This window comes from Mus caroli, unplaced genomic scaffold (assembly GCF_978045245.1).
Source record: "Mus caroli unplaced genomic scaffold, Mus_caroli_1 scaffold_13, whole genome shotgun sequence".
Classification (NCBI taxonomy): domain Eukaryota; kingdom Metazoa; phylum Chordata; class Mammalia; order Rodentia; family Muridae; genus Mus; species Mus caroli.
The window spans coordinates 31,860,299-31,884,069 of NW_028227268.1; the positions used below are offsets into that span (position 1 = coordinate 31,860,299).

Here is a 23,771-nt window from a genome sequence, read left to right on the forward strand (position 1 = left end):
AATTCAGTAAATTTTTTTTCTGTTATTTTTCTTTTGCAAAATTACATAGGCTAGAAATAATTTTATACCTGGTTCTACAGCCATGTTTGTAAATCTGGCATTAGCTAAGGTGTTTGCCATGGTAGGGGTGAGGGTTGCGGGCAAGTAGAAGACTCAAGAAGGTAATCTTTTATAGGTAGTTAATCTACAAATAGTCAAGAGACTTTGCACGGATTCTAATTCTGGTCACTGTTCCCCATGTTGTGATTTTGTTTTCTACTGCACTGTAAAACATAGTTGTAGTGAAAAGTTTTACCCCGGAGGTGTCAAAGCTGCCTCACATAAGTCCATTTCCTCCCAGGCTCTCAATTACCTTGGTATACAGCCAACAAAGGAACAACGTGAAGCCCTGAGAGAGCAAGTCCAGGCCGACTCGAAGGGGACTGTGTCTTTTGGAGGTAATGTCTGAAGTGCATCATGTTGTATTGCCACAGACAGTTGGTGGATGCTGTTGTGACCTATTTTTATTGAGAAAATTGTTCTGTAAGAGGGAAATGAAGGACTCTTATACCATAGTCCTTAACTGGTACTTTAAAAATGGCCATTGTCACTACCCTGGCTGGGTCAGCAGAAGGGAGACCTGTATCAGAACCCATCAGCTCCAAATATCCTTAGTCGACCCCACTCTTTTTGCATCTCTTTGCATGTTTTATTTTTTTATTATATAAACATTGCTTTAATAATTACAAAAGATAGTACGAAATGTAGAAATTTTAATTCACTACAACGGAGATTACATCTACTTTTTTTTTTAGCTAGTGAAACAGGAAGTTTTTGTCATACTGCATAATTATTTATTCTTAGAGACAGCATAATACACCAGGGTTTCTACTCTTGGCGTATTAATGGTTTCTCAGTAGCTGTTATTACAAATCTATATTTATTACAGCTTTTATAAGTGTGCATTTATACTTTGAAATGTAGCAATTTCTTGTCTTTTAATAGGATAAATCCCACCCCACCCCCGACACACACGGTTTGGAACTTCCATGTTTGTCACTAAGTTATTTTCTCCAAAACCGTCTCATGTCTGTCTCTTCTACTACACAGAAATGTTTGGATATAATGGTAACACTTTAGACCTGATAGCATTTGTTCTACAGTACACATAATAAATGCTACATTGTATCATTTTTAAACATCTCTATTGAAGTAAAGAAATCAACCTTATATTTTTGAAATGAGGAAAAACAGATATTTGAGATCCCATGGCCTCTTGAAAATCACCCCCACCCCTAAATAATAGTAACAGGAAACAGATATACTCACCACCACCACCACCATCATCACCATCACACCTCCCCCCCACCCCCCACACACACACCACCTCCCCCCCCCCCCACACACACACAGAATTTATAAGGACAGAAGATGCGCCCAGAAAGAGCAATAAATACACCAGTGTGCAGAGGCAGGTAAAGCCCAGCATCTGGAGATGGGGCGGGGGGCTGTGGTTCACAGGGAAGACAAGCTGGTGTGAAGTACCAGGTGTGACTATAGGCTGCTTTAGGCTACACACTGAAATCAGAATTCTTAGAAATGTGTGATATGGCTATTTATCCATACTATTTTCTCCCTTTCTCAGTATAGCGTCTAATCTTCCAGGGGGGAACTTAAACTTCCGGGGGCAAAGTAGTATATTACATTGAGAAATTAAGCCAGAGATATTGTGGAACTGTACTAACTAGAAGCAAGGGGACTTGGGGAATTCTGTGGTGAGTCATTGCTCAAAACATGAACCCAGATGCTCAGTGACATTTGCATCCATGTTGAGAATTATAGCAGGAGATTTAAGGTGTGTGTCTGGAGAATCTAAACAAAAAAATGTCAGCAGGCCACCAGATTGTTTTTCTACAGTAAAATATTCCTGCCAGTTGACAAAAGCAAGTTATGCATATAAAATTTCCAACCAACTTTTTAGTGCCTTATAAATTGTGAAGTATAAACTCAAAATCAAGGGCTTCTGGAGATTTGATAAGATCACAGAAAACATGGAGCTGCAGAGCATCTGACAAACAGATAAAGAGAAGAAAAAGTAATGATGAGAGCGGAGATAACTTTAGATAAACTATTTAATGTTCTTAGAAAGACAAGAAAGGATAATGTGCCCATGAAATAAGAGCAGGAATTGTAAAGTCAAAACAGAGAACATTTGTACGGATCCTTTGAGATCACAGTGTAATAGCTGCAATTACAACTTACTGAGGCTACACAGATGAATAGACCATTACTGTCCGCAAGTTACAGACTGTTCTGATACGTAACGGGCTAAGTGGCCTGGTAAGTTTACGAAAGCCTGTCTCGGGTCCGATGTGCTCATCTGTAGAACAGAAAGACCTGCCTCAGAGGATGTTGAGGATGGTGTGAGGGTGACCACGAAGTACATACAGCTGTTACATGAACATTGACTGCTGCTGTTGTTATCAACCCTTAGATCCCTTCAGCCTGTAAAGCCAGGTCATAATATTGTTCATTTTCCCAGAAACATTGTATGCATAATGTGAGAATTAAAGACTTAGATGTTTGAGATATGTGTTACTTTTTTATATCTTAACTGAATTGTGTGCCGGAGCTAACTGAAGTGAGATTAAATGGTTTCTGTATTACTTATATCACATTTACATCACACTCTGGTCAATACTGTTTTGGGATAATGTGTGTGAGGTAAGCTGAAGCTCATAATTTCAACTTCTCAGAGAAGGAAGTACTAGCTGCTGAACTGAAATTCAATGCCATGTTCTTACCGAAATGTGTTACTTTTAGATTTCGTCCAGGTTGCCAGGAATTTGTTTTGCTTGCAGTTGGATGAAGTAAATGTCGGTGTCCATGAGATCCCCAGCATCTTACACTCACAGGTAGTGTGTGCGCTCGACAGCTGTTTTGATTGATTGTAGGGCACAAGTCTTAAGTGTAATGGGTCTTATATGATGCCCTTTCTCCAGTTCCCACTGGCTTTTATTAATTTATTCTAAATTATTTAGTTATTACTTATGTGGATGTGTGTGCTTGTAAGTGTAGATGCATGCATGAGTTCAGGTATGCATGTACATATATAGGTATGTATGTATGTATGTGTGGAGGACAGAGGTCAACCTAGGTTGTCATTCCTCAGAAGCTAACCACTGGTTTGTTCAGACAGTTTCTCTCATTGGGCTTGAGCTCCAGTAGGCTAGGCTAGCTGGCCATCTAGCCCCAAAGATTTACCTGTCCCTCCCTGCCCAGTGACACCATCTTGACTGATAGTTTACCTGGGTTCTAGGGATTGAACTCCAATCCTTAGGCTTATGCATCAAGTAGTTTACACACTTAACCACTACCCACCACCCCCTGCAGTGGGATTTTTTTTTTAGCATAGTATACAAATAATGGCTGGGGATATAACTTAATAGGCAAATAACATGCTACACAAGCATTGAGACCTGAGCTTTGGTGTCTAGTACTCACATAAGAAGTAGAACTTGAACACTCCCAATCATATCCCTCAGTGGGCAAACAGGATCTCTAGTACCTTAATGGCCAGTTGAGCTGCCTTGATGAATTCAGTGAGAGAGCTGATCTCAAATAAGCTTCATAATTCTATCTTACTAAAGCAGTGGGACTTTAAGCCATTCTGTGTTCCCAGCGGGTGCACACATGTCTACATACATGCACATGCAACCTTTATATTTTTATATGCCTTCACTAGCTCAATGACTCGGCTACTCCTGAACCTCCACATGGCTAACACATTCCCCCCAATATTCCTGAGTTAATTCTTGTTAAATCTATATTTCATCTCTGCTACCCCAGACCTAATCTGGGATGTGGCCCCTGGGGCTGCATAACAGACTCTTACATGGCTAGATGTTTTCTCTCCTGCAGCTCTTAAGTCTTATCTCTCTGTTTCCTCATATTCGGCCCTTCCTCCTCCCTTCATCCCTTGCCTGAGAAATCTAAAAGTCCTGTCTCTGTCCCTCTGCCCGGTCATTGGCTGCTGGCAGCTATTTCACCAAGCAAAGCCAACTGGGGGCAGGGGCCTTCAGCATCTTACAAGCAGACATGCCAGTTCCAGTGTAATTAATTTAAATTAATACAAATAACATCAGAACCAATCCCCAACATCCCACCCTTTTGTTAATAAAAAAGTCCCTTTTCTCTCGGACATAAATTTAGCACAATCATACAACTATGTAAATATATAAAGTATGAAATACAGCAGCATATTTGTCAATTTAGATAAAGTACTCTACCATCTATCCTGACTTACAATTCTAAATCTGAATTATGTTCCGATTTTAACTTCATTACCATCTGAAAACCAGCCTTTCAAATCTGTATCATCTTCCTCAATGTTAAACTACTTAAGTTTGATTATGAGACTATAACTAGTCTTATACCCCATTAGAAATCCAAGAATGAATTAAATATTACCTGGATATGTAGGAAACACAAAAACATAGCTTCCAAGACTTAAACGAATTATAGAGACAGCTGACTACCTAGACAGTCCCCTATTCTTCAAAACATTGGAGCATCTGTCTTCAGCCTTCTGGCCTAGGATCATCTGACAGACCTTAAATAAAGCAGGATCTATGAAGGACTAGCTCACTGTGTCTTGGCAGAACTAAGCTGTCAACTGTCTCACAACATATGTCTTTTCTTGGACCATATTTGTTGTCTGTAGATTAATTAGGGCAATATTGGTCCAGTGGTTACCTTGCCATAATTGGAGCAAGTCCATATGGAGGTTACGATGTTCATTATCTTCTTTGAACCATGAAGGGGGTACTGTCAGAAGCAGACATGTCTCTAGTCAAATGGTCTTTAATAATGAATTAATATTAAATGTCATATTCTGTGGATTTCTGATTTTTTTGAAGACTATATAAAGTGTATCTGAACTGTTAAACCTTGGCTACTCTTAGCTATTTCTATTTGAATAGTATTGAAAATACTTTATTATAATTAAATCAGAATCTAATATAACCATGAGTTTACTATCTGACCTTTAATTTGTGTTAATCATCCTAAACTGTTTGGAATAGCAGCTATAGAAGGACTAGGTCAAGGCCTTGTATTCTTAAATGAGTCATATTGGCACAATGCCTATCTAAGAGTAACAATATTTTCAAATTTTGTATCAATGTATAAACATTTATACCAATGAGAACCTTAAATCTATATCAATATATAAATTCTATACCAATGTAAGAAATTATAACATCAATTTTGTATCAATTATAAAGATTTCTGTCAATGTAAGATTATGGCTGCACAATGTTTTGATTAGTAATAAATTTAGTAATTCATCCCATCTATTTTCTCCCTGTTCAAAATTATGACCATTTCCAAATTATCTCTTAAAATGACAACCTATTTATTATTTATAAAATAACCATAACCAGACACCCAAACCTAAGGATGACAACTCTCCACAACTTCTTCCTGCTGAATAGGAGCAATGAAAATTCCTTAAAGGGGTAGAGGTGGGTAGGGAAGTCTGGATGATCCAAGTCCATTAGGAGTCAGCAGCAAGTCCTGAAGCTGTTCTGGAGGCAAGTCTCTGGACAGCGGCAGGAAGCAGGGGGCTGGAACAGAAGGTCATTCAACATCTTGGCGGATGAATTTTGCCAGAGCTACAAATTCTTCAATATATGAATTTTACAGCCAAAACATCAGTACTGTTAAGATATTCATACAGATTGTGCAGGTTGTTCAGATCAGTTAAGGATGAATTTTGTTCCTTATTTGAGCAGGTAAAAGACAACTATCTTTTTATGAATTAATTTCATCAGTAACTGATCATAATAAATCTTCATTCATGCCATGTGAAGGATGGCACGATGAATCTTAAAGATTCCACAACCAACAAGATCTAATTTTAGCTAATGTTCTGGCTAGAGATATTTTCATGTCTAAGCCAGTTATAGGTCTGTTCCCATGTTGAGGAATCACCAGTTCCCTGTCCTGTTTGATTTTCTCAAATCTTTCTTTTCTGTAGCCAATATCTTCAGGGGGTCTTCCCCTGTCATTTCTCATCCATATCACTCTGAAAAAGGTCTAAAGCCTTTCCTTTCCTGTTAATGTAAATACAGAGCCTCTCTCCCAAAATAGTATGCCCTTGGTCCAGTAACCCATTAAAGGTATAGTTTGATTTGATTTAGTAGCTTGACCTCTCTCCCAGAGGATCTTTAATATTATAACCACTAAGCTCGTAGCTACATGCATTTTGATAATTAAAACAATTCAGAGCAATTAAAGCAATCTAAACAAATATTATTATCCACCTGAGATAAGGTCTTCTCATCCCTCCTCATTACATACATGAGATCAGAGCCTAAGTTATTTGCTCATCTATATATACTTAAATTCTCTCTTCTAGGAGATTAATACCTCTGTGGGTATATATGTCCCCTTTCTCTTTATGTAACTTGAATTAACATAAGTTTTTATTATCTGTCTGAGATTAGGTCCTTCCTCTTATCCCCTGCTTGTGACCTACAATTTGATCAAAAGCCTCTATTTGTTCATCTATATATTTAACTTCAATTAAATTCCCTTCTATTCCTATTTTTAGGCTTCTAGTTTGTCATACCAGGCTAAACAATCCCAGAACTCCCTTGTAGACTACATTCAAAGAATCTGAGTATTTGCCCTGGCATAGACCTTTTAATTTTTTTTTCATTTAATCTAGTTTTATCTCTGTATATTTGTTTTCTGAATTTGAGATCAAAGGCCTAAATTTCTTTAAAACTCTTAAACAATTACCATTATACTCCTTTCTATCCTTAAAAACAATTAAATCAAATTTTATTCATCTGTATTTATCTGGTTGTCATATGGCTAGATGTTTTCTCTCCTGCAACTCTTAAGTCTGATCTCCCTGTTTTCCCATCATGGTGATTCTGCCCTTCCTCCTCTCCTTGTCCCTTGCCCAGGAAATCTAAAAGTCCCACTTCTGTCCCCCTGCCCAGCCACTGGCTGCTAATCACTCTTTATTTCCCCCAATCAAAGCTGACTGGAGACATCAGCATCTTACAGGCAGACATGCTGGTTCCCATGTAATTAATTTTGTATGGATATAAATAATATTAAAACCAATCCCAACATTTTACTAAGACTAAAGCTGGCAAAGCCCACATTTGGTTGCCCTGACTTTCTGAGTAGGGGATTGTCACTAAGTATGTAGATGTGTTCTTTGTCCCAGTCTCTCTTCCGTTCATCTGTTTCTCTCTGTTTGGTCCCTTATTTTTTTAGCTACTTAATACTGTGTTCATTGTTACTAATAAGCTAAGAGTATTATTAGCTTCTTACTATTGATCTGAAAAATGACATTTTAAGTGATTTTTGTCATGGTATTAACTATTGTGGTACTTACTCTATTGGAATTGTATTAAATTTATAGAATGGTTGGTTATGAACTAAATATGACTACTTTCCCTTATCATGGTTCTTATTTTAAGAAAAGTACATAAATTGCATTTGCATCATAAATTTTCTATCAGTTTAATTACCAAATATGTTATACTTAGTTATGTTATTAAAAAGAATTTTTATTTCTTGTCACTGGTTTTAATTTTATGTTATGAGAATATATCTAAGTATATGTAACTATATAAATACTGAATGTCTGCCTTTCTAGATTACTTTCTTGTGTTTCCCCACTTAACTCAATGGTTTATTACCATAATATTTTGGGGGTCCAATTATTATATGTAACACTTTACAGCAGATCTAATAGAATCCAAACAAAATAGTTTTTAGTGCCTAAATTATTATTTTAAACTTATAGTCAACACTTTATACTCAGAACTTCTTCACTTTATTTGTTAGTTCTTCCATTTTCTGTAAACCTATAATGATATCCTGGTATAACTTTATATTAAGAATTCTTATGAACAACCTAACTGCCAGTTTTCCAGTCGCAGGTCAAAGACCAGAATTGGAGAGGTTCACTAATGTACCTCTGAGGAGGGCCTGTAGGCAGACAGACAGCATCCCAGAGAAGAAGCCCTAGTGAGAATAAGCACATTTTGAAAAGCCCAAAAGCAATGACCTTCAGTAGGCTTCACCTCCTGAAGACCCTCCACCCATCACCGCACACTGAAGACCACGTCTCCAAAACCTGAGAGCTCATCCAAACCACAGCCCGATTGCTTTGAAAATACAGCCTTTCCCATGGGAGGCTTCGATTGGTATCAGTTACGTTTCAAGCAATGCAGAGGCTGGGTGATTGATTAATTTATTAATAAAAAAATAAATTAAAAAAAAGAAAATAATAATCAGATCCTCTCATTTAAAGATTACTCACGCCATTCTTTTTACCGTTTCAAACCACTTTTTAAAAAATACATATGTATGTAAATACTGGTCATTTTACTCACTGAAGTTACCCCAAATCCTAGCTGCTCGGTTGCTCTCAGGACATACCTGGCTTTCTCAGCATGAAGGCAGAGAGTTATTAGGAACCCTGTGGAATTTAGCAAAACCTGAGCTGTCGAGCTCCCTTCACCTATGCTGATGTGAATCTTATGTGCTTAACTTCATGACGTTCCAGGCAGACCTGTCTCGTGCTGCCAAGCACTTCTCAAGGTTGCTGTGCCCATCAATCAAGCCAAGGCAGTGCTAGTTTTCAGTGTGGCGGTAAAGTAGGGACTTGTGTGAGCCTGTAGCGCTTTTTGAGCAGCTGCAAAGCAAAGAACATGCTCTGAATGAGTAATCTATTTCCTTCTTACCGACAGGATTTAGGGCAGATAAGAAAGACTGTTGTCAGTCTGCAATAGTTTGAAAGCAAAAGCACCAGACTGGTGGCCGTTGTGCAAGATGCTCTGCGTGCCAATGATTTCTTCTTGAGGCCGTAGATCAAAAGGTTGTGCAATAGTCATTATTACTTTATGAAATTCTGCTTGTTGCCTTCTGCTTATCATCACACAGAAGATATTATTGTCAAGTGTGAGCGGTCCTTTTCTTCTCCAATGGGATCCATAAGAATGAATGTATCCATCACAGGCACATGTACAGTGAAAGAAGTCTCTCAAAGCACACATTGAATTCTCACTTAATATCATTGAATTCCATTTCATTAAAAATCCATCTTGCAATTCATAAGTGAAAAAGTACCCCTATTTTAAAAGCATTATATAAGACACAGTTTGTTAACTAGCTCACCACAAACAAATAAAGAGCACATTACTGTTTCATTGTGTAAGTCCCCATCGTGTTTATGTGCAAAGCACTGGAGTGCCTACTCTGAGACAGTCCGAGGAGGTGGGGAAATTCCACTATGGCTGCCCTCAGCAGCCTTAGTTTCACAATAATAGGGTCAAGTTTATAATTATTTTACATGGGATGCCTGTGTTCTTACTCATATGTTCTCCTTTCATGGTTGATAAAGACAATTGATGCCTTCTTCCCTTTTTGTGTGAAAAGCAAGGGGACAGACATGTTCTAGTCAACTGTAGCACATTAGTAAGCACATATAAAGGGATCCAGCGACCCTCTGTCCATATGCAGGGTGTTAGAATGTTCTCTGGTTTACATAGAGTAACAATGGGGTCATGGAGAGGAAGTATAAATAAGTAAGTAGTCCTGGTCACCCACCCATTGGTGCCCGAGCTCCACCGCTACAAGTGGCCCTTGGAAGCCATGGACACCGGAGCCTGGCTGCCATGAGATGATCTGCTCCAGAGAACTGGCTCTATATTATAGATAGTTGTGTTCATTGTAAGTGGTCTGCTCTGTAGGGTTGTTGGTGCTAGGGAGTACATTTAGTCACTTGTGTCAAGTCTCATCCCTGGACTGTAAGACATTTTATAAGGAGAGGTTAAGGACAGTGACTTGGGTATACATTCAGCCCTGAAGGGAAGTAATGTGGTTTAGGTAGGCAAAGTCAAAGGAATCTGAGCCAAAGTGAACGTGAGGTGTAATAGGATAAAGAATAAAAGAGCCACTTGTCGAAGCCGAAAAGTGAGAATATTATGAGGGGATATAAAGTCCACCTCTCAGGGTCTTAGTCTCATAGATAAAAGAATTTCAAAATAGAATCAGGACCTAAGATCAAGGTCAGTCGCTCTGGCATTTGAGGGGGAAACAACAGGGCAGGTATTTTGGAAATCCCAGCCGCCCTGAGGCATAATAGAAAGTAAGGCCCGCCCAACAAGTAATGGCCTGCTTCAGGCTTTACCTCCTAAAGGAGTCAGAGGTCAGTAGATTGATGTGTGGAGGAGCCTTAAGACAGAGTGAAAAGGGCCTGAGTATTAGAACAAGCTGGCTTAGGAGTCTAGCCCGTGTCTAGGGTAGGAAGATGGAAAAAGGAAAAGTTACCCTTTCTGCATGAGAACTCGGAAGGTGAGCAAGCTTAGCAGTGAGGCTCTGCAGGCCGCTGGTTCAGAGGAGCTTAGGGGTATGTGAGCCCACATCTCATTAAGAGAACGCTATTCCTCCCATTTCTGTCTGCCTCTGACTTTATATTTCTGCCATCAGAGTACCCTTTTTGAGTTTTAAGACAAGTTGTTTGGTTTTTTTACCCCTACATCACAGTAGGTCTACTGGCCTTGGCTGGGCAAGAGCTTTTGCTGTCCACATGAATGTGTATATTATCACCCACTAACCGAACTATTTGTAAAGAGGGTTACTGACCATAACGATGTCATTTGCATCAGAAATTTGTTACTATGCTGGTATTGGTGTGTTTCAAAGGGGATATCCAAAATGGAGTATACTTGCTGTCTATATCAGGGAAGATGTTACTACCCACAGATCATACCATTTTACCAGGGAGCTGGCAGAGATATGTACATGTTGCAAATAGTGCTTGAAAATGGCCCTTTTCCATCCTTTTCTCCCTACCTGCCATCCTCTACCGTCCCTCCTTAGGAATGAGGACCTTCATAATCATAGAAGGGAAAGGGAGGGTGTTCAGTTCTTCATCTCCTGCTAAATAGGACTTTAAATACTTCCTGCTCCTTGAGAGAAGAGTGGGGCCACAGGAGCAAAGGAGTAAAAGGCATTGCATTTTCTATTCAAAGGTCCTGCCTGGCTTATTTCATTCATCCAGCACTGACCAGATTCACTGATGCATCATCACCCAAAAGTTGGGTTTGGGGATTCTGGTGGAGGCATTAGCAAACACGAATACTATCAGATAAATTAACTGCAAGAGCAGAAATGTTGGATTGTGGATCCACAAATTGATTTATCTGTCTGAAGTTTGTTCTCCTTCAATTGAAGGAGACAGTCTCCTTCAATTCTTCTCATTTGGACCACCAAGCATTCATAGCAGTAGGAAACGCGATCCCTTGTGCAGTATCTATGTTATAAATAAAAGCATTTAAAGATGGCTTCAGAAGCCAGCTTAAGGGTAGTTCTGTTGGAGTTGAGAGAAAATGCAACAGATCAGGCCAGCTGGAGGTTTTGGCAGCCGCGGGAAGGAAGCGGGTAAGAGGATGACAAAGTTAATGTGTTCTGAGGTAGAGGTCAAAAAAGCAGAGAAGCTCTGAGTGGAGTCTGTGGTTGATGGGTTGGAATGAGTCCTTGAGAGTGACTGTTGATAGGGCTAGGGCAAGAAGGACTAGGATTTAGGATGCTGTCTGGGAAGTGGGGGGACAAGAGCAGAAAAAGTTGCAGTAAGGACCTGCTGCCAACTCTGCCCTAGTTTCTCATTTCATGGTTCATTGGCTTTATTTTTCTTAGTTTTATTTTATTTTGAGAATCTTTGAGAAGTGCTCATATAGCCCTCGCTGGCCTCAAATTTAGTAAGTGGCCTAAGCTAGCCTTGAGTTCCTGTTCCTACTGGTCTACTGCCAAGTGCTGAGATATAGGCACGCTCTACCACATCCAGCCTCATATTTTAATATCTTTAGTGAAAAAAAATGTGTGTATCACACATACATACACACACATGTGTGTGTATATGTGTGTGTATATATAAATGTGTGTGTGTTTGTGTGTATATATGTGTGTGTGATGTGTATATACACACACATATATACATATGTGTGTATATATATATCATATATATATATGACATATATGACAAGATACAGCAATGATAAGTCTATAGCTTGCTGGATATCTGCCATGTATCTCAGGTGAAGCCACTCTTCAGAAGCCTCTCACATGGGTTTGCAGGAGGCTCCCATTTCCACCTGGACAAGAGATGCTGTTTTGACATAATAAAGGTGGAGTCCATTAGCCCATCATTCTTGCTTTTAGTTACTAGGTTCATAACTGGAGTGTGTGCACTGTGACTAGCTCTTCCAGTTGTCTCTGACTCAGACGTCTGGGCTGTCACCTTTTTAAGGAGGTAGGGGAATTGCTGAGTCAGTATATGTCAATCCTCCTTTTGTTTATTTGACAATGAACTTTTTGATTGAGGAGAAGGTGGCATTTATAACCCAGAATGTAAGTGTCTGGCTGTGATTCTAATCATCATTTCTATATTAAAAGCTTCACACAGTGTAGTGCTACACCTGCTGCCAGCACAAGGTCATACACAGAGAGGCAAGGTTGGCACCTCCATCTACACCCAGCACAGCCCTGGCACAACAGCAGACGGCCATCCGTTAAGCTACGGTGCCCTAGCAGTCTAATCAAGTATCAGGAATGGATTATCTTCAAACAGCAGGCTGAACATTGAACATGCTGTCAGTCCCCTAAAGTAAAATTTTCACAATTCAGGCTCTTGTCAGTTTGGTGCATTGAGGCCACTGTTTTAACAAATGGGGTAAAGCTGAAGGAAAATCTCAAACTGACTCATAAGTGATGAGACTGTAATGTTTTGCTTATACTGGGTCAAGATGTAATCCCCGCTGTGTTTCAACTTTTTATAACTTCTAAATACCCATCTGTAAGATATCAGATACACATGGATGATGACAGTGTTGATGACATTGGGTTAGGTGTGATGGCACATGCTATAAAGATAGATTTGCCTTGTATAGTTGGTTTACTAGAGAGCCACATACACAAACAACTACAACTTTAAAGCTGCATTATATAGCAAGGCCGGAATAGTAACATAACGCTATTATATAGCAAGGCCGGAATAGTAACATAACGCTATTTGATCAAGGAAAGTAACATTCAGTAGAGATGTATAACAAAGTTAGCATTTGAATTCATTGTTAGAACAAAAGTGACCAGGGAGTGTAGAATGAAGTTGGGTATAATGGTGTGTGCCTGTACTCTTAGAACTTAAGATGTTGAAGCAAGTTCATGACAAACCTGGGGTACACAGTGAAACTCCTTCTCACCCTCCATTATCACCAGTAAAAGTATTAGACTGAAACAGAAAAAAAAAAAAAAAAAAAAAGATATAAAGTGGTTGTAAGTGGAAGGCAGTCTTCAAAATAAGATAGTTACATACAAACTTTGAGACTGATCCCATTCCTCTTCTAGTTAACATGTAGGAAGAAAAGGCCACTGGACATAATATAAAGTTCCAGAAAGCCCATGAGGTCATACACAGAAAAGGCAAGGCTCACACCCACCCCCACCCCCAGGAGAGCTCCTGCCTTGGCAGCAGACGGCTATCCATCAGAGTATGACTCTGTATCAGTCTAATCAAGTATCATGGATGGCTGATCTCGACAGGAGCGAACGTTCCAAGCCAGCTTGGGGCTGGAGACTACAGTCCTTGAGAGCTCTGACTGTTCTCGCAGAGGACCTGGGCTCAGGTCTCAGCACCAACATGGACGCCTATACCTCCAGCTCCAGAGGACCCACTGCCCTCTTCTGGCCTCCATAGGCACTGCATACAAACAGGCACACACGTGTACATATAAAATTAAAATAGGCATGTATAAAATAAAAAAGTTAAATGTATATCTTTTAATAATATAGATTCTGAGTAACAGCAGTATAAGGTCAGCCTGATGAGGGAAATGGCCCCATACAAGTTTCCTCTTACCCAGTCAAACAACTCCAAAGTAAAACCTCAATTTTGACGTGGAGCGACGTTTGGGGGTGGTGAAAATGGCTTTCTGTTCACAAAGTTAGCATCTGATGCATAACTTCTGTATTTTGATGTTGACAGCTTCTCCCCTGTGATTCTCTAGAAGCAGATGAAGTGGGAAAACTTAGACAAGAAAGAAACGCTGCTCTAGAGGAACGGGATGTGCTTAAGGTAAGCCTCTCCTCGGCGCCCTTGTGCTTGCCATTAGAAAGACATGTTCCCAGATTGGACTCTGAAGGAGTGAGCTCCTTTTGTTTTTAATGGAAGCATATTAGTATCCAATCGGATCGAGTCATCTGTGCAGTTGTCTTCAGAGTCATCCTCAAGGTCACCACTCCCTTAGTTTCACTCCGTGACATGCGCAGTGTGTGCGGTGAGTGCGTGTTCCTCTCCTGTCCGATCTGGCTCCTCTGACTCCTGGTCTCTCAATGTTGATGGCAAGAGCAGGTGTAGCGGAGGAGCCAACTGAGCAAGCTGTGACAAATTTGAAATCCTCTGATGTTCATGGAAGACTTTCTCTTCCAGGTGCAGGGTCATGTCTGAGGGACTTAGTGTATTGCTAATGTAATTTGAAAAATGAAGGCATTGTGCTTTCAGGAGAGAACAAATCACATTTGCTCTAAATGCACAGTAACATTTTGCTTCTTTCTCTATAGTGTCATTCTGTTCTAAATGGACTATTAAGTTTAAGTTAAATCCTGACTTTTACAGGGAGCTGTGATATGTTCCAAGGAAAGCAACATAAGAACTTTATGATCACTTTGCTGTAAAAATTACACATTTTTAAATTATTTTGTTAGGTGAAGCTGTCTAGTTATTTGATTTAGTTTTATTGGTATAAATTCTTTATTCAAAAAAGAAACACATTTTTCTTTCTACTGTTTTTGTTTTGTTTTGTTTTTGTTTTTATAATGCCAGTCTTTAGACGAGACCAATATTAAAAATGTTTGGCATATCCTCTGAGAGTTTCTGAAGACAGCCCAAACAGATCACATTTTAAAAATATAAATGTATGAATGTAGGTGTCAGAAACACATAGGTACTACTTACCTTCCTCTGCATTTAATAATAAGCCTAAAACGACTCTTAAAAGTGAAGTCTTAAGTAGCTAAAAAGAAGCCTATTGTATTAACTCATGCATAACTTAGTTCTTACGGGCCCATTTTAGTACAGCTGGGCTTTTGTTTCTCCGTGGCTCAGACTGAATCATGGGAGGTCCTACTACAGCTCTTGCACATCTTCCATGGTAGAGACCCCCCCCCCTACACCAGCTTCCAGGGTCTTAAATCAGTTCTCTGGTAATGGATATTTAGGTTAGCTTCAGTTTTCAATGATCAGCAATAACTCCAGGGATTACAGAGATGGCTCAGCGGTTAGAAGCCCTTGCTCCTAGTCCAGAGAACCTGAGTTAGGTCTCAGCATCCACATCACGTGGCCTGTACCTTCCTTTGCTCCAACTCTTGGGCATTCAACACTACCTTCTGGCCTCCAAGGACACCGCACATGCATGGCATATACATAGTAGATACACACACAAAATGAAAATAAAAATAAATCTTAGTAACTTGGTAGGAGTGTGGATAGGCGGTTGTGGAAGTTCACACTAAATCTGTGAAAATGGAATTGCAGTATTAAAGTATGCTAATGTAAAACATTCTGTACATTTCTCCAAATTTTCTCTCATAAGGCTTTGGTAATTCATATTCCTTCCAAACAGAAGTGAACTTCCCACAAATATGGTTATATTTTATAATTCTGAAACTCACCACCTTTCCACAAGTTGGCATAGCTAGATGAAAATACAGAATTCATTTTAAAAGTTACCAGTTTCTTCCAACTCTCACAGAACCATCCTGAAGTGTTGGTCACATTGCTAAGACCATATTTCCTGTATGATTCATCTTTACACAAACAAAATCCATGATATCAAGGGTATCAGAGGGTCTTGCATATTTTTCATTTCCCTAAAGTTTTTCACTGCTAGATTTAATGATATATTTTGAGTTTTATTTGAATGTCAATATTAATTGCTAGAATTTTAATTTAACATTGTGTAAGCCATACTCGTGTAACATTTAAACAAGGGTCCCCTGAGGAGCCATTCAATCAAGATCACCTTTCAAGTTCAGCAACTGTAACTGAGCATATTTTAATGTTGCAAACCCTAAAGTCCCAGAATTTAAAAAAAAAAAAAAAAGACTTTGCTTTTCTTCTACATTGATTTTTTTTTCCTCTGAGACCGATGTATTTTTTAAAGATTTAGAAAGGCTATAGAGGTGTCCCACTCAATAATAGTGCTTATTATTCTTACAGAGAATCCAGGTCTGTTCCAGGCACTCACATGATGGCTCACAAAAATACATAACTCCAGTTCCAGGGGATCCAATGCCTTCTTCTCAGTGGCCTCTGTGGGCCCCAAGCACACATGTGGGTCAAACACTCACACATATCAAATAAAATGAATCAATTTAATTTAAAAATTAAAAGTGGTATAAGTAGTATATCAAGCAATAAATATTTTGCTTGCAGTAATGTTACATTTTCAGTTATTCTGCCTATTTTGTTACAGGCATCTACACACATGTGGAGACACACACACACACACACATATACAAACATACACGCCCGCTCCCACATACAGGGACGCACAGAGCAGCAGAGCTTGTTAAGTAGACCGTAGAGTAGGAATGGTGGGCTTTCAGTCATCATCAGCCTTTGACAGCTTTGTGTCTCACTCAAAGTACAAATAAGTAATTTTAGGCCCCTGGCTACTTTTTATTTTGCAGAAGTGATCCTTAACAGTGCTCTGGGAACTGTTTAACCCAAATCCCACCTGCTCCTGCTGTTCACAGAAGAGTGGGAACAGATGCACATCCCATTTACACGTGCAGAGATAAGCAGAGAGAGTACTGTGTGCGCAGGAGGCTGGTAGAGTAGCGCAAAGAGGGCTGCATTGCCCCAGACGCCAGGCTCTGCCTCTTCTGTATGTCGTGGCATTGCCCTGAATCTTCGCCACTCTATTTAAAGTTCCAGTAACCCTGCTCATGTTTTCAATAAGATGGCTCCTGGGTCACTAAGCATTTCTGACTGTACCACTCATCAAGGTGGGACATCTCAGAGTTCATGTTGGGTTTAGTTTTAGGTTCAAAGATGATCATATTTTACCTTTATGCCCATATTCCCATATATACTTTACATTTTAGCTATAATAGTTCTATCCTTTTTTTGAATAATTGTTCAAAAATGGGCAAATATTACATTAGGAAGCTAAGAGTCGACCCAGTCTTTTTCTTTGGTTTGATTAAAACTCCCCTCCCCCCAATCTAATTTAGAATAAGACTATTCAGTCTGGTAGCTCTTTGGTAATGACTGCTGTCACCCACATTTAGTTGCTGTTTGCCTGCTTAGGTCCTGACCAACTTCTTCTGGAGCTCTCAGATTTGGGCATTATATAGGGCAATCCAGATGTTTTCACCACAGTTAGACTTAGATCATTGACCACTAGTAAATGACATGTAAAGCCAGAAATATAACCAGGAATTTCATTAGGAGAATTGTAGCAACTTGATGTCTGGGGAGTAAACTTTGAAGCGGGGACTAAGAATCATTTGTGGTGTCATGGTGACGTGCTACTCATTCGGTGGTTTTCAAACACAGGAGAAGTTACTGGAATCGGAAAAGCACAGGAAACAATTGATAGAAGAACTCCAGAATGTGAAACAGGTAAGTAGTGTGGGGTGGGAGGATTGCAGGGATGGCGGGGCTCACGGGGTACAGTGCCTGAGACTATCCATGCATCCTTTTGTGTGTAACAGTGTGTGAGGTATACCTTTAAAGCAGTAATGCTTCGTCTTATCTCAGAATTCGCAGCTGCAGACAGCACAGGAGGAAATTAGAGAGCTCTGAAAAAGGAGCATTTGGAGTTTGTATCTACTGGGGTCCTGCTGTACTAATCAAACAAACTTAAAACCCTAAAATGGCTTCCATGAACCAAAATGACCGGTCTCGTTGCTTTCCTCTTACTCTCTTCCATTTCCCTTTTCTGTTTTCTCTTTCTTTTGTTATTTATACTTGAAGGTCTTATTAAAGAAAAACAAAGCGAGCACTTCCCCCAAAGTGCACAACAGCATTGCTGTAGTTAGTTAGGTGCTCATGGTAAGTGATTAGGAATGTCCTTTCACCCTGTGTGGTCTTTACCAGGTTGCAGCAGATTTGAACAAGACAAAGAGCACTGTGAAAAAGTAAAAGCAGACAGGGAATGCACTCCAAATACAACTGTGGTGTTAGTAGACGCCTGTTAAGATCAGTGGTGAATGCTTGGTTCTCCGTTCCCCTCACCCTGCCCTCACAGAAAGCATCATACTAGCCAAGATAATAACAGAGCCATGCATGACTCATACCCTCCATCTGACAGTAACAGAGACCAGAACAAACCTCCATAGTAAGTAGAATAAATAATTTTCAGCCTAAGTCCCAAAGCTGACCTGCTACTGCATCCCAGGACCTAGAACAGAGGCGGCTTTAAAGACTCTGACAAAGAATAAAGAGAAACAAGAGTTCAGTAAAACAAGTGAAATCAGTACAAGAAAGAACAGTGTAATAATCTCAAAATCTTAAGCATTGGTCAGCACTTGATGGCACTCAGCCAGGATTTGGAGGTGTGTGCACCCAGAAATTGCAGCCTCTGAGAATCAGTGCTTTGTGGGAAAAATCACTGGAGAGCAAACACCAAGAAGAAAGTGAAGGGTCTTACAGAAAGAGAAGATACGACTTTGTCCACTTCTCACCCTGGGGCCAGCAGTAATATGACCCATAATGCACCTACACAGAAGAGGGTGCTCTTGAAGTAGTGTTTTAAAGCTGAAAAAAAAATTCCCATCATTGCCAGCTGCAAAAATTCATGTGGCCTAAAGTTTCCATCTTGGTGAAAATATATACAGTAATTGAGTAACAAAACAGAAGAAATTTAGCATAACATGCCACGTTCAACTGAATGTCCTCAGTTAGGTATTTGCAGCTAAGAAAAATGTGCCTCAATCTGAAATTAAAAACAAAACAAAAATAAAGACTAGAGCCAATGAGATGGCTCATGGAATAAAGGTGCTGGCTACCATTTGCTAACATTTAGTACAGAAATACAAATGGAAACTAAATTACCAAGTATTATTTTCAGGTGCACTAGAAGAAAATAAATTGCCGAGTTTCATGAAGAAACCAGTCAGAACAAGAAAACACCAAAATTGAAAATTATCATCCAACCAAACTTTCTGAAATTAGAAGACTTGAATGTGATGAGCAGCCTCTCTGAGAATCTACAAACTCCCAGCACTGTCATGTATACAGTCCCAGAAAGATAACGGATTTCAGGGCTGAGAAGTCAGGTCAGTTATGCCTGGAGCTGAAGTCAATAGAGCTATACTATGAGGAGCTATTTGACAGGGACTTCTGTGCCTGCATCTGGATGAACCAGGACATCAAAGCATTAATCACAGACATAAGTGATGCACTGTAGAATAATGATAACTCATGAGCCTGTACCATGTATAATTAGATTAGCTAATTAATGGAGTAGAGGAGCACTCTGGCTCATGGTGATTGTGGATTGCTGACTGGAAACAGCAGAGATGCTACTAGATTTGGAAAGAAGCATTTTGAATGTTTTAGTAAGGATTGAATTAGGAACAAATTAAGATGCTAAATTTAGGAGGAAATTTTAATGAACAAGATATCTACATAGTTGTGTAGTTTAAAAGTAACTCTATAAACCACTGCTAATTATAACAGAGAAATAGTAATTATGTAGTGGAAAATTGAGAAAACAGTTTGATGCTAAAACTTGTCTTCACCAATGAAGACACCATTGTTACCCAAAATGTGATATCCTGAAAAGGACACAGTGTCATCTGTGTGCCACCCTGACTGAGAGTTTATAGTCTGAGTCTAACCTTGGAGGGCATCTGGCATCAGATAAGATGCTGGACATTAAGAGGTGATAAGAGACAGAAAATCTAAACAAATACTTGACCCTAGGCTGGGGTGGAGACATTATCCGGTGATTTGACAGGTCTGGAATACAGAAGGTATATTAGATCAATGAAAGTCTTGAAACTCCTAACAGAATGATATACAGTAGTATCTTTATTAGGAATACCTTAAGGATAAAAGGCTATGATATATGTAACTTACTTTCACATGGCAAAGGAGGCATGTGGATCCATGCGTGACACATATACATACATATATGTATCTGCATATAGAGGAGATTGAAAATAAGTAAAGTCGTAGCAACAGCTTCTAAATATCCATGCATTATAAGGATATCTTAAATCTCATTCATACTGGCCAAGGGTTGAATGTGGGACTTTTGCTAAATCTGTATTCTTTATATATACTTTCCTTTTGATCAAATCTGTATTTATTTATTTTATGGATATGAGTGTTGACCTGTGTGTGCATATGTACACCTCACACATGCCTGTTATCCAAGAAGGTCAGAAGAGGCTTTGGATCCCCTGAATCTGGAGTTACGGATGGTTGTGAGCTGCCATGTGGTGGTGGAAACCAAACCGGGGTCCTTTCTAGGAGCAGCAAGTGCTCTGAGCCACTGAGACATCTTTCCAACCTCTCTCAATATATATATATATATATATACCAATTTAAGTCCTCTGTAGTCCAGGCTAGCCTCAAACTCATGATAAACTCCCACCTCAGCCTCCAAAGTAATAGAATTACAGTTCAAATACCTCTTTTTGTTTTAATTTTTAATTAGAGTGTGTGTGTGTGTGTGTGTGTGTGTGTGTCGGTGTGTGTATTTGCATGTGTCTGTGTGAATGCAATAGACTTGGGTCATCAAGCTTGGCCATGAATATCTTCATCCACTGGGCCACCTGACCGGCCCCTGGCCTAATTTTAGTAATTATTTTGTCGGCGTGTCTTTTAAGTTCTTTTACTTCTATGACCTCAGTACATGCATCTTCAGTATGCTTTACATTTCAGTGTTTGTGTTCTGAAAGTGGGATGTATGAATCGTCCTAGTTAAATTTTATGTGTAAAGTAAATTAAGGGATGCTTTCAGTACATTTAATTAAAACGTTCTGTTTTCCTAAATTCTTGGGTTGAATACCAACTATGTTTGATGCATTGTTACATTAAGGCTGACAAAAGACATGAGCCTAAGGAAGGAAGGGAGGAAGGGAAGTGTTGGGAGCTGTACTGTCTTTTCCCAGCAGTACCTATCCTTCCCACATGAGGCTTTCCTGCATTTCTATCTCTGAAATGATTATTGTCCTTTATTCAAATAACAGTCGGGTCTGTACTAATACATCATCTGCATCAGAACTTAAGATGAATCAGCAGGAAAGTGGGATAGAGATGAAGAGTGGACACTCGTACCCTTCTCTGATGGAGGAGTGCTCAGAAGCCTAAGTGTAGAAGAGAAAGCGCTCCTAGCCTAGCATCAGTGTTAGACCACAGAGGTTTGTACCCCTACCCTTCTTCATGCTAGTTGTTGACCTCCAGCAAGCCACTTTGCTTTCCTAAGCCTCTGTTTGATAATGAGCTCCTTCCCAAGAATGTCAAAAGAATTGAGTGGCATAAAGTCCATACAGTATGTTGTATATCGCCCATAGTAAACACTCAAGTACTAGTAAGACTACTGGAAGTCACAAAAGAAATGTTAAAAGGTAGGAGTAATTTCTTTTAGCCCTTTAATTTAGAGGGGAATTGAAATACTAGGTGAGAGATGAGGGAACTTGTCATAGATTGAGAGGCGTATAAACTGGGCTAATAACTGCAAAAGTTGTGTCTTAGCAGGGAAATGCATGTCCGAAAGGCCAGAGGCCACGTTTTGTATTGACTTTTCAATGGGTTTGTATCTTTGTGACTGATAAAATACTAATGTCTTTCCTATAATTGATGCATAGAATTTCGGAGTTTAAGTGTGTTAACATTGGTTAGCACACATGGAAAACAGTGGTTACGTATTCTTGCAATATCATGACCATAATCACTAAAAAGCCAGGAACATGATAGAAACATGGAGATAAAGAAGACAGACAGGAAATGACATTTAAGTTGAAATTTTGAGGCCAAAAAATGTAGGCAATTGAAATGTCAAACTTATAGTTCAATGATGACCTGCCCCAAATAGTATTTGGCAAATGAGAAAAATGAACACTTTCCTACTCCCTTAATCTGATCACATTCTCTTTCATTCCACATCTACCTTGCTGACCCTACAGAATTGGGAGTCAGCTGAGTGCTTTTTCTTTTTCTTTTTTTTTTTTTTATATATTTTTTTATTACATATTTTCCTCAATTACATTTCCAATGCTATCCCAAAAGTCCCCCATACCCTCCCCCCCACTCCCCTACCCACCCATTCCCACTTTTTGGCCCTGGCATTCCCCTGTACTGGGGCATATAAAGTTGCATGTCCAATGGGCCTCTCTTTCCAGTGATGGCCGACTAGGCCATCTTTTGATACATATGCAGCTAGAGTCAAGAGCTCCGGGGTACTGGTTAGTTCATATTGTTGTTCCCCCTATAGGGTTGCAGATCCCTTTAGCTCCTTGGGTACTTTCTCTAGCTCCTCCATTGGGAGCCCTGTGATCCATTCACTAGCTGACTGTGAGCATCCACTTCTGTTTGCTAGGCCCCGGCATAGTCTCACAAGAGACAGCTCTATCTGGGTCCTTTCAGCAAACGCTTACTAGTGTATGCAATGGTGTCATCCTTTGGAGGCTAATTATGGGATGGATCCCTGGATATGGCAGTCTCTAGATGGTCCATCCTTTTGTCTCAGCTCCAAACTTTGTCTCTGTAACTCCTTCCATGGGTGATTGTTTCCAATTCTAAGAAGGGGCAAAGTGTCCACACTTTGGTTTTCATTCTTCTTCAGTTTCATGTGTTTTACAAATTGTCTGAGTGCTTTTTCAACCTTAGTTACAACTACATTGTTTATCAGTCTTTACTACTGCCCTCACTGGCCCAAGCTAAGTTTATCTTCCTGATAACATTATCTTCCTGATATTGTCAGCTCCCTTCCATATCACACTGCTGCCCTTGCCCCACCCTGGCACTGTTCAATCTGAACACTTACCTATAAATATCCTTGTGAAAACATAACATAAAATTCTGAAGGACTTTCTGTCATATATATGAAAAGCCAACAATCCAACTAATGGATGCCCCAAGTAAATGTCAAAGCGGACAATCGGGTCTACATGATCTTGACATCTTGCCTGGGTCCTCACACTCTGCCTGCCCGCACTGACTTCACCTCCACCCCACCCACCGTGGTTTCGCAGCCCTTTCTCTATTCTTCCTGCACCATCACCCTGCCAGCTCACCTCACTGTGGCGGGAAGGGTTTTGAGTATTACTAACATCTTTGTCTCATCACATCTTAAAATAGAGGGGTAGCTACCACTGATTTCAGCAACGGCTGCCACAGATGAGGTGCTCAAATGTTTGGGGAAGTAAGGAAGGGAAAGAGGAAAACTAAAAGATTAATTTAACATTAGATTCAGAAGAAATTGAAGAGCAAATGAAAGGTGATTTAAGACTGTATTATAGCACTGTCCAATAGAAATGTAAAAGGCACTTATGAATTGTTAAATTTTGTAGTAGCAGAAAGAAATAATAAGATTAAATACATTTAACCTATTACATTCAAAATAATTTGGCATGTAACAATATTAAAATTTTAATATTCATGAGATATTTTATATTTTTGCTCTGTATCTTCACAATAATATTCATACTTTTAGAACATCATATTGTATTGAATTTTAATTGGA

The 23,771-nt window shown here is 39.5% G+C and overlaps 1 protein-coding gene across 5 annotated transcripts in view; it reads left to right on the plus strand.

Moving 5' to 3' along the window:
- Stxbp4 (syntaxin binding protein 4) overlaps positions 1 to 23,771 on the plus strand; it is a 159,132-nt gene that overhangs the window by 46,501 nt on the left and 88,860 nt on the right. For all 5 annotated transcript variants that reach the window (XM_021177757.3, XM_029483796.2, XM_085829670.1 and 2 more), the window contains 4 exons: positions 341 to 437; positions 2,803 to 2,894; positions 14,054 to 14,143; positions 17,630 to 17,695. In XM_021177757.3, coding sequence (XP_021033416.1) covers positions 341 to 437; positions 2,803 to 2,894; positions 14,054 to 14,143; positions 17,630 to 17,695 — 345 coding nt within the window. The remainder of the gene's footprint in view (positions 1 to 340; positions 438 to 2,802; positions 2,895 to 14,053; positions 14,144 to 17,629; positions 17,696 to 23,771) is intronic.